The sequence below is a fragment of the Trachypithecus francoisi genome, unplaced genomic scaffold (genome assembly GCF_009764315.1).
Source record: "Trachypithecus francoisi isolate TF-2019V2 unplaced genomic scaffold, Tfra_2.0 Contig00586, whole genome shotgun sequence".
In the NCBI taxonomy this organism is placed as follows: domain Eukaryota; kingdom Metazoa; phylum Chordata; class Mammalia; order Primates; family Cercopithecidae; genus Trachypithecus; species Trachypithecus francoisi.
In genome coordinates, this window is record NW_022680749.1 from 5,796,491 (window position 1) to 5,810,243 (window position 13,753).

The window sequence follows — 13,753 nt, forward strand, 5'->3', positions numbered from 1 at the left end:
AAGGATCTACTTTTTCTGTTTGTAAAAAGAATAAAAATAACATATACCTATACACATGTATTAGGTATCTGTTCACATATATTCATGGGATTGATACACTTTATCAACTCCTGGACAGCAGTTTACCAATGATGGTGATAATGGGAGATGGCCAGTGGTTGCTTAAAGTTGTACTTAATTAAAAAAAATATGAAGCAAATGTGGAAATACATTAAAATTGCCTGTTAAATATGGGTGGAACAGGGCTATTTGTTTATCTGTTTGAAATATTTCATACATTTAACAAACTACTTTAAAGAGCTTTCCAAACTATACTATGAGATGTTAAAAATTAAACATCCAACACTTCCTCCTGTCTTTGGACCACTCCGTTATTGGGCCACCCTATGTTCTAACCACTCACAAATCTTGTGCCTGACAAGATGATACAGTTAGAAAGATGAACCAACCAAGTATAAGAAAACAAAGAAAAGAAGATTCCCGTCACTGGGGGAGCAAGATTTAATTAAGAGGTACCATACCCTAATGGTTAAGAGTAGGCGCCATCACTTCTTTGTGTAATCCTGGGCAAGTTATTACATAACTTCTCTGGGGTTCAGTTTCCTCAGCTGTAAAAATAGGACTAATATGTACTCCTTAGAGAAACGAGGATTAAATAAAACAATGTATAGCTCACCAAAATGCTTGGCACATGGCAAGCACTCTAAAAGTAGTTCATTTTGTTGTAAAATAGCTTTTAGATAAACCATGAAATAATGAGAACCTTTTCATTAGGCAACTCTGAAAGCAATTCCCAAGTTAAAAAGATTTTGAGTATAGGCAGCAACAGCAAAATAAGTTAACAGACTTCGAAAATAACTTGAAAGAATGATACTTACTTATGGCAGTTGTTTATTATTATATCCACCAATAATAGTATATTTGTAAATAACATCTCTGTATTCTAAGCATTTTACACTTAAAATTTTATTTCAAGACCAGCTGGGGCAAATGAGGAGGCCCTGATATGGTCTGGCTCTGTGTCCCCACCCAAGTCTCATGTTGAATTTAATTCCCAATGTTAGGGGAGGGACCTGTTGGGAAGTGATTGGATTATGGGGGCAGATTCCCCCTGTTCTCATGATAGTGAGTTCTCTCAAGATCTTATGGTTTAAAAGTGTGTGGCACTTCCCCCTTCACTCTCTCCCTCTCCTGCTCTGCCATGGTAAGACGTGCTTGCTTCCCCTTCACCTTCCACCATAATTGTAAGTTTCCTGAGGCCTCCCCAGCCATGCTTTCTGTACAGCCTGTGGAATTGTGAGTCAATTAAACCTCTTTTCTTCATAAGTTATCCAGTCTCAGGTAGTTCTTTATAGTGGTTTGTGAATGGGCTAATACAGACCCCATCTCAACAAAAAAAATTTTTGTTAACTAGCTGGGTGTCTAGCTACTCAGGAGGTTGAGGCAGGAGGATGACTTGAGCCAAGGAGTTCAAGGCTGCAGTGAGCTACGATTACACCACTGCATTCCAGTCTGGCTAGAATGACGAGGCTGGTCAGCTAGAATGTAGGAGATCCTCAGTTCTGTCTCAAAACAAAAAACAAAAACAAACAACTATTGCTGCTATATCATATAAAAGTAAATTCAGGTCAGTTTGTATAGGGAAAAAAGCTACCTCCTTAAAGTCAGACAAAATACCTTCATAGGGTATACATTTTATCAGTGCTAATTCTTTTTATACTTAAAACCTTAAGCCAAAATCACTACACTATCCTTTTAAAATAAGCGAATCATGTTAAGGAGTACCCATCAATAAAAGAATTGTAAAAGAGTAGAACACGGTATCATTTCAAAAGTTTCAATCTTTTATTCAGAGAAGAAGAATTCAAACTCTGGAAGTTCATGTGAATTAAAAAACAAACAAAAAACCCTCATTGAGCTTCACAATGTATAAGCATGATGGTGCTCAGTTTACCAAATAAATATATGTGCTACTGATTTGAGGCATCTTTAACAAAATTAAATGAATTTTCTTCAGATTTTATTGAAGTAGCAGTAATCCTTCAGCATACAAATACCAACCAGTGGGAAACGACAAGATGTTCTCATGTCAGCAGTTATCCAGGGAGCATTCATATTTTGCAACATAAAACTGATTAGAAACTATACTTTGTGGTTTTATGAATAAGAAACAGAATTGCCAAAAATACCCTGTTATCTGCTGGGCGGGATGGCTCATGCTTGTAATCCTAGCACTTTGGGAGGCTGAGATGGGTGGATCTCTTGAGCTCAGGAGTTCTAGACTGGCCCGGGCAACATGGCGAAATCCCACTTCTCCTAAAAATACAAAAAATTAGCTGGGTGTGGTGGCATGCACCTGTAGTCCCAGCTACTTAGGGGGCTGAGGTAGGAGGATCACTTGAGCTCAGGAAGGCTAGAGTGAGCTGAGATCGTGCCACTGCACTCCAGCCTGGGTGACAAAGCAGAGACCGTCTTAAAAAAAAAAAAATTTCCTGTAGCGATGAAAAACATAATCCTAAAAGAAAAGACAGTACTATTTAAGAAAGCAGAATACTAAATACTAAAATTTAGAGACATATATAATTTCTTCCTCTTATTTATTTTTTTTTTTAGAGACAGGGTCTTGCTCTGTCACCCAGGCTAGAATGCAGTGATGCATTCACTGCAGCCTTGAACTTCTGAGCTCAAGTGATCCTCCTGCCTCAGTCTCCCAAGTAGCTAGGCACACCCAGTTAAATTTTAAAATTTCTTTGTAGAGGTGAGGTCTCATCAGGTTGCCCAGACCTGTCTCAAACTCCTGACCTCAAGTGATTCTCCCACCATGGCCTTCAGAAGTGCTAGGATTACAGGCATGAGTCATCATGCCCAGCACTGGCATGAGTAACTTCTTAAGTTTAAACGTGAAACTAAATAACCTGTGTAATTTATGGCTATGTTACAAGAAAAAGGGCTTAAATTTCATCACTTATATTAATCAGCTATATGTAAATCATCTGCATCATCTCCAGCTACACTAGACCACATTACATTTCAAAAATGTTACAAACTTCCAGTCATGCAATATGATCCTTCATTCAAATGGTTTAAATTAAATAACTGTACTGGTTAACTTGAAGTCTCCAAAACTGTAACTACCTTCTAATATCTGTTAAATGTCTAGCCACATCATAGCCATCCTAATTCAAAGGAACTTGTTAACTATCCCCTTTATTTTCTTCTCTAAACTTTTCACTGGTGTCTATCACTGTTAAAGGTTTACCAATTGTGTTTTATCTAAACAGCACCACAACTACACTTTTTATTTATTTATTTTGAGACAGTCTTACTCTGTCACCCAGGCTGGAGTGTAGTGGCACGATCTCGGGTCACTGCAACCTCCGACTCTGGGGTTCAAGTGATTTTCCTGCCTCAGCCTCCCAAGTAGCTGGGGTTACAGGTGCCAGCCACCATGCCCAGCTAATTTGTTTGTATTTTTAGTATAGACAGGGTTTCACCATGTTGGCCAGGCTGGTTTCAAACTGCTGACCTCAGGTGATCCGCCTCCCTTGGCCTCTCAAAGTGACAGAATTACACAATGTCTTTTTGAAAGCAGCTACCAAAAATTCAATTAAAAGGCGGCTGGGCACGGTGGTTCATGCCTGTAACCCCAGTACTTTGGGAGGCCGAGGCGGGCGGATCATGAGGTCAGGAGTTTGAGACCAGCCTGACCAACATGGTGAAACCCCGTCTCTACTAAGAATATATGTATATACATAAAAATTAGCTGGGTGTGGTGGCATGCGCCTATAATCCCAGCCACTCAGGTGGCTGAGGCAGGAGAATTGCTTGAACCCAGGAGGCGGAAGTTGCTGATTTCTTTACTGATTTCTTGTCTAGGACCAAAGTTCCTTACCTAAAAAACATGGAGGATTTTAGGAATTTCAGGTGTACACATTTCATGTACATATGTAGTTTTCTTAGAAAAGACTACTTTTATCTCATTCTTAAAGGGCCCTATGACACGCTTCCTCCAAAATGATTCATAACCACTGATCCCAATCTTTGTAATTTGCTAGGTTCTTTAAACTTTTGCATACACTATATGTTATTTTGATATGTTTTTAAGGAAACAGGCCGAGAATGGTGGTTCACGCCTATAATCCTAGCACTTTGGGAGGCCGGGGCAGGAGGAGAGCTTGAGGCCAGGAGTTCAAGACCTGCCTGGGTAACATAGTGAGACCCTTTCTCTACAAAAAATTTTTTAAAGAACAAAAAACAACTAGCTGTGTGCATGGTAAAGCATGTGTGTAGTCCTAGCTACTTGGGAGACCGAGGTGGGAAGATCACTTGAGCCCAGGAGGTCAAGGTTGTAGTGCACTATGATCACATCGTAGCACTTTAGCCTGGGTAATACAGTGAGACCCTAAAAAAAACAACACAACAGCCTGGGTAAACAGAGTGAGAACAAAGTGAGACCCTATCTCTTTTGGTTTTTTTTTTTTTTGTAAGTTCCATGGAACTCTGCTTGATAAGATAGCCTATCTCTTTAAAAAATAAATAAATCATTAGAATACTACTGAAAGACACAAAGGTAAACAACCCAGAAAGACATATATACCGTTGGGCAGAAAAATTCAACATCAAAAAGATACTTTTAAATGAGATTCCCCCCAAAATATTAATGTTTGTTTTTTTTCCTACGTAAGACAAATTGATTCTAAAATTTATGCAGAGAAAAAGAATTAAAATAACCTTGGGGCTGGGGGACAAAAAGGGATATACAGTTCTACCAGATACTAAAACTTACAAAGCCTCAATAATTAAAACAGTATGATGCTAGGGCATAAACATACAAAAGACCAAGACCTGAATTTAAAGTCCAGAAACACAGTCAATACATATGAGAATTTGGTAAAAGTGGCATCTCTAGTGGCTATAAAAAAAAAAAATGGGCTGAGCGCAGTGGCTCACGCCTGGAATCCCAGTGCTATGGGAGGCCGATGCACGTGGATCACTTGAGCTCAGTACTTCAAGACCAGCCTGGCCAATATGATGAAACCCCGTGTCTGAAAAAATACAAAAAATTGGCCACGCGTGGTGGCACGTGCCTGTAATCCCAGCTACTCGGGAAGCTGAGGCACAAGAATCACTTGAACCTGGAAGGGAGAGGTTGCAGTGAGTAGAGATCACACCACCGTACTCCAGCCTGGGTGACAAAGCAAGACTCTGTCACACACACAAAAAAGGGGGTTTTGGACAACTAGGTAACCATCTAGAAAAACAAAACCAAAGTTGGATTCATACTGCATATCATCTACCTAAATTCCAAATATGTTAAAGATTGAAATGTAAAACATACAAGCCACTGAGATACGTTTCTCCTGATGGAAGAATATAATTCTGCCTACAAAGCTGTGCTGTCCTGTCCTGTGTCTCCTCCCCACCAACCTGAACTTCATCTGGTCTCTTGATCCAACTACCAATTTTAGAGGAACAACTACTCCTCTGCAATCAGCAAAACCCAGACTGTGGACAACTCAGGACAAACGCAACCTAGTTTCTCCAGTAAATAATTTTAAAAGGGTGGGTGTGGGGTAGGAAGCAAGATGAGGGAAGAACCTATAACCCATAAATTAAGAGAGACATAAAAACTATCAAATAATTGCAAATTAGGAAATTCATATGGATCTTGAGTCAAACAAATACATGGTTAAAAAAAGGTATTTAGGCCGGGCGCGGTGGCTCAAGCCTGTAATCCCAGCACTTTGGGAGGCCGAGACGGGCGGATCACAAGGTCAGGAGATCGAGACCATCCTGGCTAACATGGTGAAACCCCGTCTCTACTAAAAAATACAAAAAACTAGCCGGGCGAGGTGGCCGGCGCCTGTAGTCCCAGCTACTCGGGAGGCTGAGGCAGGAGAATGGCGTGAACCCGGGAGGCGGAGCTTGCAGTGAGCTGAGATCTGGCCAGTGCACTCCAGCTTGGGTGACAGAGCGAGACTCCCTCTCAAAAAAAAAAAAAAAAAAAAGGTATTTAAAGAGATAATCAGAGACTTGTACATAGACTAGATAATGAAAATAATGACTTACTGTCAACTGTTTGATAGGTATAACATGGCAATGAGGCTAGGGTAAAAAAAAGAATCTTTTTCTTTTAGAGATACAACTAAAACATTTACAAGTGAGCTATAATGGGAAAAAATAGGAAGTGTGGAAGTAGGGTATGGCTAGAGAAGAATTAGCCATGGGGTTTATGGTAATTCAAGGAAGGAGGGAAGTCATACAAATACAAGTATTTTGATAAAAGTAGCATTTCTACTAAGGCTCATTCACTATCAGAATCTATTTGATTTATTAGTTTATATAGTGAGTTCTAACAGTGAGTTTAGATGTTAAGTTTGGGATTAAAAGGAATACCATGTTACTCAATTATATGCAGTTATCAAGTTTTGGGAAAACAGGTAGCAAGAGTTTGGAAAGTGTGGAAAATTCTTTTATAAACTTGGGAGTGGGAAAAGCCTTTCCAAATCCAGAAGCCGTAAAGTTGGGGGCGGGTGGGGGAGAGAAAACTCCAATAAAATCGAAAGACAACTTGGAAAAAAATATTTTCAAATCACACAAAGGGCAAATCTCCATAATACACAGAGTTCCTACAGATTTATTATGAAAAGGAGCACTGCAATAGAAAAATGGGCAAAATATATGAATTACAGTTCACAGAAAAAAAATTCAAATGATTCTTAAACATACACTATTCATTCCATCCCTAAAGAATGCAAATTAAAACTTTAATGAGATAACCACCTTTGACCAGGTGTGGTGGCTCATGCCTATAATTCCAGCCTTGGGAGGCCAAGGCGGGAGGACTGCTTGAGCCCAGGAGTTCAACACCAGCCTGGGTAACACAGCAAGATCCTGTCTCAACAAAATAAATAAATAAATAAAAAGAATTAGCCAGGCTTGGTGGTACATGCCTGTAATCTGCTTGGGAGGGTGAGGCACGAGGATTACTTGGGCCCAGGAGCTTAAGGCTGCAGTGAGCCCTGATCACACCATTGTACTCCAGGCTAGGCAACAGAGAGACCTCGTCTCAAAAAAGAAAAAAACAAAAACAAAAACAAAAAAACAGAGAGATAACCATTTTCTACCTATCAAGTTGGCATGAAGTTCTATAACATTCTGTTGGCAAAACTACAGGAAAAGAGACACTCTTTATTACAGGAATATGAGTAAACCAGAATAATTTGGCAATAGCTACCAAAATTATAAACACTCTAACCTTTGATCTAGCAATTCTGCTCCTGGATAAGTTACTTTACTAATATTCCTGCACAAGTATGAAATCACATGCACACAAGGTTATTAAATGTAGAATTTTTATAATAGGGAAGACCAGAATCAATCCAAATGTCCTTCAATGAAGCATTAACTAAATTCCAGAATGTCCATACAATGGAATCTTATGTAGTGCAAAAACAAGGAGAGACAACAGAATAAGGATACTAGATGCTAATATGGAAAGATCTCAAAGATAAGTAAAAAAAGTAACGCACAGAACAGTGTGGATGTGTTATTGATAGTTTATGTAAAAAATAAGTAAATAAAAGGAGAGAGAAATAACATGAAGCCAGGAGTTTAAGACTACCCTGGCCAACATGGTGAAACCACGATAAAAATACATGGTAAAATACAAAAAAAACATGGTAAAAATACAAAAATTAGCCGGGTGTGGTGACACATGCCTGTAATCCCAGCTACTCGGGAGGCTGAGACACAAGAATCGCATGAACCTGGGAAGCAGAGGTTGCAGTGAGCAGACACTGTGCCACTGCAATCCAGCCTGGGCTATAGAGTGACACTCTGCCTCAAAAAAAAAAAAAAGAAAAAGAAAAGAGAAGAAAACAAAAGAAAAGAAAAGAAAAGAAAAAAATATATACAGGAAAAAAGGGAAGAAGATTTTTCTCTGTATATTATTAAATATACTTTAATTTTTGAACCATGCGACCAAAAAAACATTAAACACAAAAGCTATTGAAGATTTTGATTATCACAACTTCTTAAATTTAAATTTCAACTTCAAAAAGTACTGCAATTTTCATCACCACAGGGAAAGGTTAAAAAAATGCAATTAAGTAAAAAACAACAAAAAAATTCTGTAGAAAAACAAATGTATCTTACATAAAATCAGAGACTAGTCTGAAAATTATCACAGCATTTTAATGCACATATACAAAAGCACATGGCTCTAAAAACATAAGAAAAGTATCTTTAACTCACATATACGATAGTTACTGAATTACATAAAGCAACCAAAAGGATTCAGGTCAAGTTCAAAGGTGTATCAGTGCCCCAGCCTTTTTGGCATCGGGGACTGATTTTGTGGAAGACAATTTTTCCACAGACCTGGAAAAGTGGAGGAGCAAAGCATGGTTTGGGGATGATTCAAGTGCGTTACATTTATTATCAGACTCTCATAAGAAGCGAGCAACCTAGATCCCTCACACGCACAGTTCACAATAGGGTTTGTAATCCTATGAGAATCCAGTGCTGCTGATGATGTGACAAGAACTGGAGCTCTAGCCCACAGCTCACCTCCTGCTGTGTGGCCCAGTTCCTAACAGGCCATGGACCAGTACCAGTCTGTGGCTGCAGGGGCTGGGGATCCCTGGAGTATATCATTCTCAGATTCCTTCCTCATTTTTCTCTAAAATAACTTTATGAACATCATATTTATAGGATGGGGAAAAAAATTTTATTTTCTACTTACATTTTCATTTTTCAAGATGAGTTTCAGGATTGCTTCTCTCTGTTTTAAAGCCTAAAAGCAGGATAATTTCCAGTTAGCATTTTTATTTTTTAAAGAAGATCAATTAGTGTTCCTAATATTTTGTTCCTTCTAAAGTCTCTCTCAATACTTACAGGAGATGACAGAAACTTTGAAGAGGTCAAAGCAACTAGATTCAAGACTCTAGAGTAATCATCTCTAGTTCTCCTACTGAACTGTATCTTCTTACTCTCATCCCCAGTGCCTAGTACAACGTTTGGGAAATAACACACCTCTAATCTTCAATGAGTAAATGAATATCTACGACTATAACGTCTTCCCTCTATACTTCAGCAATCTTCAATTTTTTCCCTTCATGTAGTAAACTCATGAAAACTCATTATAAAATTTATTATCAGTAATTTAAAGAGATAGCAACAGTAACTTCTCAGTTCCTCCATTTCCTCCTCCTTCTTTGACCACTAATTTATATTAGTGAATTTTAATTGTGATGATATATTTGTTTACATGTCTGTATGCTTTCCCCAAGTGACAATTCCTATTTTTACATCATACAATAAGTACAAACTACATTTAGCTCCTTTTATAGAATCCCTCAGCTATATAGTCAATATAGATGCTTTTTAAAACTATCATGGCTGAACTTACCCTATTCCACAAACATCACAAAACAGCTGGTTACAATGACTACCAAATCAAATTACCTGAAAAAGAAACCAAACCCTGCCCTTTTTGTAATTCAAGTGTGTCAAGTAGGAAGGTTAATTTGATATATTATATGATCACCAATAAATACTTTTTGTTAAACATTTCACTTGGAGAAAAGTTTTAAGATTAACCATACACTTTACATAGTAAGTTACATAAGAAAAAAACTAACCTATAAAGTGTATTCACTAACAATGGAATAAAATGGAGGTTACAAAGTTTCCATTTCTTGTTAACACTATACAAATTTATAATAAATTTGATAGAAACTGTTACAACCCATTTTGATTACTCACAGGACATATTAAATTTACAACTTTAATACTGGCTACTTTCCATGCTACTGTATCCTATGTTCTATTCTACTGTACATCAAAAACCTTAGCTGGCCAGGCACAGTGGCTCATGCCAGTAATCCTAACACTTTGGGAGACGAAGGTAGGAGGGTCCCTCGAGGTCAGGAGTTAAGACTAGCCTGGGCAACACAGTGAGACCCCCATCTATAAAAAAATTCAAAAATTAGCCAAACATGGTGGTGCACGCCTACAGTCCTAACTACTCAGGAGGTTCAGGTGGAAAGACTGTTTGAGCCCAAGAGTCAAAGCTGCAGTGGGCTATAATTGTATGGCTGACAGCAAGACTCTGTCTTTAAAAAATAATAATAAAAATTAAAAAACCTTAATTGTCCATTGTACTAACTATTGGATTAGTGATAGAGATTCTATAAATTATCTTCAGAATCAATGAGGTAAACAAATTAAAAAAAAAAAGTTCTGAAGTCTCGCTTACAAAATAAAATCTAAACTCTTGTGCAAAGCATATAAAGTTCACCTAAACCCAGAAGCAGTCTACCTTTCCAGCCTCCTCTCCACCTATATTCCTTGGTGCACTCACCAAACTACCCTTAGAACTCACCATTAAACAGTGCTTCCACAGCTTCTTGACTTTGTTCATTCTGGCAGGAAAGCCCTTCCTTGTCTCATTTGCCTATCAAATTCCTACCATCCTTCAAGGTCCAGCTGGATTCTGGAAATTCCATGGACTTCCCTGACAGAATATTAGTTTTCATCATCATCTCAGGCTCTCATAGTTCTTTAAACATACCTTCATAAAGCATATTTTACATTATTTATTTCTGTGTCTGCATCTCCAAAACAGAGTTCTTTGAGGACCAGGCCCATGTCCAATTCACCAGACGTTAGCAGGTCTCTGACACATATTAATGCTCAATAAATATTAGTCATACTAGGCCAGGTGTGGTGGCTCATGCCTGTAATCTCACTTTGGGAGGCTGAGGCAGGCAGATCACTTGAGGTCAGGAGTTCAAGACCAGCCTGGCCAACATGGTGAAACCCCCGTCTCTACTAATAATACAAAAACTAGCTGATGGTGGCAGGCGCCTGTAATCCCAGCTTATTGGAAGGCTGAGGCAGGCTCACTTGAACCTGGGAGGCAGAGATTGCAGTGAGCCAAGACTGCAGCACTGCACTCCAGCCTGGGTGACACAGCAAGACTCTGTTTCAAAAAAAAAAAAAAAAACCAGTCATACTAAATAAATTTTATAGTCTCCTAAATTAAGTTTAAACATCTTTTCATTGATTCACTGGCTAAATTTTCTAAGGACGTGCACACATTTACTTAACCACTTTATTAGAGTGGTAGCTAAAGAGTTGATCAGAGTAATTTTATAGAGTCCATAACCATCAATCTTTCAGAGATCATGTTTACTACCAAAAACCAATCTGACAAATTACAGAATATGAATGGAACAAATTATTTTTAGCCAGATTATAAATGGAATTAGAGTAAGTTCCACTAAATGGCAACACATGTAACATGCTGATTGTATGGAACATATTTTCTACTAGTAAAACCTGTTTTTTCTTTCCTTTGCAATCTGAAGGCAGACAGAATTCAAGATCTGAAGATCTGTGCCAAAATTATAGTGCACTGGTACGTCATAATTATCTACTAGAGGGTACTTCCTAACTAACAAAAAATGCTAGAAAGAAGGCAGAACTGGTTTAACACCATCTAAGCATTTGTATTCTTAAGGTAAACTATGATATCTACCAGCATCATTAATCCTATCAGGGAAGCACTGACTACATCTGCCAATACTCAATCAAATAAATCCCAGTTGTTCATGCCAGGCCTTCTGAATAGAATAATTCTTTAAGCCAAATTTCTCCAATTCTATTCTATGCTAAACCAAAACTGTAATTTAGATTTTCTTATGTATCTTCCTATATAGATAACTTCCTACATCCTAAAGTAAATCACTAAAATAGCCAGGCAAACTTGAGATAACTATATATATATATATATATATATATACTTTGAAGAGAAGCAAGTAACACGGATAGAAATAGAGTGGAAAGGACAAAGAAGCTACTGTCAGGGTTTCTGCCCCATTCCTTCCCTGTCATAAGTAGCCCTATATGACAAAATATTTCCTTCTTAAAATTAAAGGTAAAGACCTATAAAAAAGGTGAATATTTAACTCTTCATAATATCAATCAAGACCACCTACAGGCTGGTTGATGTGAAATCTTGTAGGCATTCTTCTCATTATAGCAGAGTCAAGGTCCTGAGGACGATTGGTAGCTCCCATTACTATGACCTAAGTGTATAAAGAAAGCAGAAGGCGTTAAACCTACCAATTATATTCCTCTGAGAATGTTATTACTAGGGCTTAGTTTTAAAATTCAAGTGGTATTTTAACTAAATCCTCTTATTCACTATTATTCAACTATTTACAGGTATAAATTTAAGTTAATCCTAAATAAATCAAATAATAGCTAAACTGGAAAACTAATGCATTTCACTTCATATCTTTCTAGTAATTAAAATATGTAATGTTCAGTTGCAAATAGCTACTAAAGAATTATTAAAATTTGCTTTTAAAAAACTATTGTATTTTTCAAAATATGGTTGTTTAATGAACACATGTTGAATGACTGAAAGCCATTATGTTATAGCTTGGGTATACATTTTGGGAGTATGGGGGGATAATTCAAGTCCTTAAATAATATTCTATAGAGAGAATCATTTCCCCTTAGTAAGTCTGAAGATTCTGGTAACTGTAATAGATACTGTGTACTTTTTCTTGTATTTCACACCATCGTCCCATGGTACTATCCCCACTGCAGGTGATATCTTCTCAATGCGAAATAAAGTCTCAAGTAATCCAACTTTAAACAAAGATAACAGAGTATAAGCAAACATCAAAATGCTGGGAAGAATTCTTTTTAAAAATGCTGGCAGCCCTGCCAACTTCTAGGTCTACGTCACTTATTTATAAAGGATGCAGAGATTAAAAAAAAAAAAAGGAACTTTAAAAATAAACACGAATAAAAACAAAGATATATAAAACAAGTTAATTTCTGAAGGACGTCAATATTACCTTTACTGTTGATACTTCAGTATAACCCAGTAACAATACACACCTGCTATCCAAAGTGAAATTTATTGGTATTCCATGGAAATACATTTCTCTAACATTATCTTATTTCTTCCTAAGAGGTTTTACATTTCTGAAATAATCCAAATCTTATATTCTACTTCTACTCTACATTGAATGACATTCAGGAGCCTCAGAGCCCAATTACTTTCAATTAACTGTGAGAGTTTGCCACCTAGAGGAAGAAAATATAAACACAAATTTGAAAAATGTTACTTTCACAACACAACATAATGCAAGTTTGTATTTGTGTTAAGTGGTCCTACAATCAAAATATTAATGCTTATACCTATTTTTCTTTATTTTCTTTCTTTCTTTTTTTTGAAGACAGAGTCTTACTCTGTATCACAGGTAGGAGTGTAGTGCCACCCACATGGCTCACTCTAGCCTCAATCTCCTGGGCTCAAGCAACCCTCCTGCCTTCTGAGTAGCTGAGACTACAGGCACATGCCACTGTGCCTAGCTGATTTTTCTGTCTTTAGTAGAGACGACGTCTCACTATGTTGCCTATGCTGGTCTGAAACCTCTGGGCTCAAGTGATCCTCCCCCCTCAGCCTCCCAAAGTGCTGGGATTACAGATGTGAAATACCATGCCCAGCCTCTTTATTGACTTTCTACAACTCAATAAAATTAATAGAAAAGAAAAAATTTCTTCCAAATTTAAAACACACAAATCTTAAAAGTGGGTGAATGAACTAAAAGCATAAGATAATGAATGAGTACAAGGAAAAAAAATCACAAAAGGCACTGTGGTTAAGTCAATATTTCGGGAAAAAAAAAGGGGGGAAATGGGCAGCATTTGAAGAAACACAGGACAA

At 37.5% G+C, this 13,753-nt stretch overlaps 1 protein-coding gene across 3 annotated transcripts in view; it reads right to left on the bottom strand.

The window, feature by feature from the left end:
• The window catches only part of ATAD1 (ATPase family AAA domain containing 1), a 95,951-nt gene that overhangs the window by 7,300 nt on the left and 74,898 nt on the right, over positions 1-13,753 (bottom strand). For all 3 annotated transcript variants that reach the window (XM_033215542.1, XM_033215551.1, XM_033215559.1), the window contains exons 7-8: positions 12,006-12,095; positions 8,747-8,797 (exon numbers count right to left, since the gene is read on the bottom strand). In XM_033215542.1, coding sequence (XP_033071433.1) covers positions 8,747-8,797; positions 12,006-12,095 — 141 coding nt within the window. The remainder of the gene's footprint in view (positions 1-8,746; positions 8,798-12,005; positions 12,096-13,753) is intronic.